Source organism: Aureococcus anophagefferens (assembly GCF_000186865.1).
Source record: "Aureococcus anophagefferens unplaced genomic scaffold AURANscaffold_17, whole genome shotgun sequence".
Lineage (NCBI taxonomy): Eukaryota > Pelagophyceae > Pelagomonadales > Pelagomonadaceae > Aureococcus > Aureococcus anophagefferens.
This window is the reverse complement of record NW_008705577.1, coordinates 725,138-729,303: the sequence shown is the minus strand read 5'-3', so window position 1 is coordinate 729,303 and position 4,166 is coordinate 725,138. Positions and strand designations below refer to the sequence as shown.

General features: G+C 72.9%; 1 protein-coding gene across 1 annotated transcript; it reads left to right on the top strand.

The window, feature by feature from the left end:
• Positions 1–907: 907 nt before the first annotated feature.
• On the top strand, positions 908–1,459 carry AURANDRAFT_7004 (hypothetical protein; the record flags this gene model as incomplete). The annotated part of the gene is made up of 1 exon (XM_009040892.1): positions 908–1,459. A coding segment is annotated over one exon (552 nt), but the record flags the coding sequence as incomplete, so codon positions are not given.
• Between the last annotated feature and the right edge of the window lie 2,707 nt (positions 1,460–4,166).

Here is a 4,166-nt window from a genome sequence, read left to right as displayed (position 1 = left end):
ACGCGAGTGTTCCGCGCGCGCGCGTTCCGGAAAACGCATCCACGCGTCGAGACCGTTCCGAGAGATGATCGCTCGTCCAAAAATCAGCCGAAACGAGTGGAAAACGGCCGAGAAAGGAGCCTTTGAAGTTGGGAATGTCGCTCTCTTTTGCTGCCCTGGAGGTCGCCGACGGTCGCGTTCGGCGTCACGGGCCGCCCCGCCCGCGCCCGGGGCGACCGGCGGCCCTCGGGCGTCGCGCGGTAGCGCGGCCGCGTGCCGCTCGGCGCCGCGCGGAGGCCCGCGCGCGGCGCGCTCGCGCCCGCGGCGAAGGGGTCGACCCACGCGCCGACGCGCGCCGTCGGGTGGAGCACGGGCCGCGCGCGCGGCCGCGCGTGGGCCCCCAGGCCGCTGACGACGACGGGCGTCGACCGGCGCCGCAGGGGGAAGCGCTGCGCGCCCTCGGCGACGAGCGCGGCGTCGCCGGCGCCGCGGCCCCGCGGCCGCGGCGGCCGCCGGCCCGGCGGCGCGCTCGACGGCCGCTTGAGGGCGAGGGCCAGGGGCGGCTCCTGCTCCTGGGCGCGCATGGCGCTCTGGGGCCGCTTCAGGTGCAGGGGCGTTGGCTCCGGGGCCCGCGTCTGGCTCAGCAGCGCCGTGATCATCGTGTCCTGGATGCCGTACTGGGGCGACATGGGCTCCAGGGCCGGGGGCTCCGGCGGGGGCAGCCCCGCGAAGGAGCTCCGCGACCGGCCGAGGAACGAGTCCGCGTCGCCGTGGGCCGACGGCGCCACGGCCCAGGCCTCCATGGTGGATCTATCGTCGAAGGCCAAAACGCCTCGTGCGGAAAGGCGCAAATCGGCGGCCCATCGCGAACGTCGCGATTGCGGTGCACCTTCAGCCCATCGAGGGCGCATAGACGATGGGCGGCGTGGACCGCCAGTGCAAGATCGTGCTCATCGGCGACGGCTCCGTGGGCAAGAGCAGCCTCATCGCGCGCTTCCGCACGGAGGGCTTCGCGCCCCACTACGCCCAGACCATCGGCGTCGACTTCTTCGAGAAGCGGCTCGAGCTCCGGGGCAGCCAGGCCGTCAAGCTCCAGATCTGGGACATCGGCGGCCAGTCCATCCACTCGAAGATGCTGCCCAAGTACCTCTACAAGGCCGCCGTCGTGCTCATCGTCTACGACCTGACGAACTCGGAGAGCCTCCTCAACGTCGACGACTGGCTCGCCGCGCTCCGGAAGGTCTTCGTCGACAAGTACACGGGCGAGAAGCTGCGCATGCCCCACACCTACGTCGTCGGCAACAAGGCCGACCTCCTCCAGCACCGCCAGGTCACGGACAGCGACCACGTCCGGTTCTGGCAGGAGCGGAGGCTCGAGGGCGGCTTCCTCACGTCCGCGCGGTCGGGCGAGAACGTCGCCAAGGCCGTCTACGCGACGGCGGCCCACGCCGTCGGCGTCGACCTGACGGCCTACGAGCTCGCCTTCCACGACCGCGTGTTGAACAAGGTCGACGTCGCGTCCGCGGGCGACGCGGCCGCGGGCGGCCGCACCGCGGACGCGGACCGCATCGAGGAGGAGGACCGGCTCGCGGAGCTCCGCAAGCGCCAGCGCGCGTCGTGTAGCTGCGCGCTAAGTTAGTCGTTGCGCGCGAGGAGCTCCGTGACCTGGTCCCTGTTCATGGAGCGGTCCGTGATGAGGATGACGTGGTAGCCGAACTGCGTCTTCACGGGGCCGACGAGGCTGCCCGCGGGCGGCGGCGGGTCGAAGCACGCGGCGTCGAAGGCGGCGACCATCGCGCCGGGCTTGAACTCGCCGAGGTCGCCGCCCTTGCTCGCGGACGCGCACGTGCTCTCGCGCCGCGCGACGGCCGCGAAGTGGCGCCGCCCTCGAGCTCCGCGAGGACCGCCGCCGCCCGCGCCTCGTCGGGCACGAGCACGTGCCGCGCGCGGCACCGGACGTCGTCGCGCGTGAAGTCCTCGTTCTTGAAGGCCGCGGCGAAGGCGTCGAAGAGGCCCATGGACAGCGGCGCGACGCGCGTTTTCGGGCGTGCGGTGGATGCATGCGTCGTGGCGCTGAAGGCATGCGTCGTGGCAACGACGACAAAAGCTAGCAGCAGCGAGCGCGCCATCGGTTTGGCGCGGCCTGAGACATGCTTGCTTTTGCTTGCTTGCAGGGCAACACCGGCAAGGTGCCATCCCATCGGCCGATGGTCGGGGCAGCCGCGGGGCGTTCTTGCGCATGACGCACTCCCTCCTCCTCTGCGCCGCGGCGCTGCTCTACGCGCCGCCCGTCCGCGCCGACGACCGCACCTGCGAGGCGACGCCGTACGCGGTGCTCGCCGTCGCGGAGCTCGAAGCGCAGTGCGGCGCCGCCGGCGTCGACTGCTGGACGTCCGGCGTCGTGAGCCGCCTCGTCGACGCCGACGCCGACGGCGACCTCGACATCCTCGCGTGCTGAGGCGACATCTGCAAGTTCGCCGTGTCCGACGGCGCGGCGCCGCCGTCGTTCTCGATCCGCGCGCCGTCCGAAGACGAGAACGCGTTCAGCGAGATCACGACGTTGAGCAACGGCGTGACGAGCGCCGTCGCCGCGGACCTCGGCGGCGACGGCGACGTCGAGGTCGTCGTCGCGTCGAGCACCGACGGAAAGATCGCGGATTATTACTACGACGACGGCGAGTTTACCTGGAACAACGCCATCCTCCACCAGGTCGACGACTCCGAACCAACGTCGGTCTTCGCGGGCGACGTCGACGGCGACGGCGACGTCGACGTCATCGCGGCGCTCTACGGCGCCCAGCAGGTCGTGCTCTACGACAACGACTCCACGGGCACGCTGTCGCACGTCGGGCTGATCTTCGACGGCGGCGACGCCACCGCCTGCCCCATGGGCGGTGGCGCGCCCGCCCCGGGCGCGCCCGGCGCCGGCGACGACGACAACGCCTGCGCCGACGCGGGGCCCATCCGCGCGATCCTCGCGGACGTGGGCGACGACGAGGCCCTCGACGTGCTCGTCGCCTTCGCCGACGACCAGTCCATCGGCTACTACTACGCGAACGACGCCGATCAGATCGTCGAGTTCGCGACCATGCAGGCGAGCAATACGTACGACGACCCGGTCTACGTCGTCGCGCTGGACGTCGACGGCGACGGCGCTCTCGACGTCGCGTGCAGCTACCCCGACATCGGGACGATCTACTGGTTCCTGTGGAAAAACGGCGCGTGGACAGACTACGCCGTCGATCAGGACGCCGGAGACCCGACGACGCTCGACGCGGCCGACATCGACGGCGACAACGACGTCGATCTGCTGGCGTCGAACGACGTCGTCGTCGCCTACGGGAACGTGCTCCACGAGGGCGACGACGCGGCCTTTGAAGCGGCCTTTGAAGTCATGTGGGAGGCGAACGCGATCACGGGCGACATCGACGGCGGCGGCGGCACCGAACGGACGGCCAGAGACGTCGCGGGGGGCGACATCGACGGCGACGGCGACGTCGACGCCGTCGCCATCTACAGCAACGGCTACGTCGCGGCCTACGTGCTGGTCTGCGCGGGCGGCAACCCGTCGCCGACGGCCTCGCCGTCCGCGGCGCCGAACGCGGCGATCGCGTGGCGCGACGACACCGGCAACAGCTGCTCGAGCCCCGACATCTCGGCGGTGTGGTGTAGGGACAACGGCGACGAGCTATTCGAACAGACGGACGGCGCCTGGCGGAGCGCCTGCGAGGCCGGCTGCCAAACATGCCTGGGCTACTGCGGCGGCAGCGATCCCGCGCCGTCCGCGGCGCCATCGCCCGCGCCGTCCGCGAAGCCGACGGCGCCGCCGTCCCCAAAGCCGACGGCGCCGCCGTCCGCGGCGCCGTCGCCCGCGCCGTCGCCCGGGCCCTCCGCGGCGCCGTCGCCCGGGCCGTCGTCCGCGCCGTCCGCGGCGCCGTCGCCCGGGCCGTCGCCCGCGCCCTCCGCGCCGCCGGCGCCCGCGCCGTCGCCCGCGCCGTCCTCCGCGGCGCCCTCCGCCGCGCGGTCGACCGCGCCGTCGGTCCTGCCGTCGCCGGCGCCGTCGCCGCTGCCGTCGCGCGCGCCGTCGCCCGTCGCGACCGCCGACGACGACGACGCGCTCGCGCCGGGCGAGCTGCCGCCCCTCGAGGACCTCGCGGACTCTGGGGGCGTGGTCTGGACGCGGGACC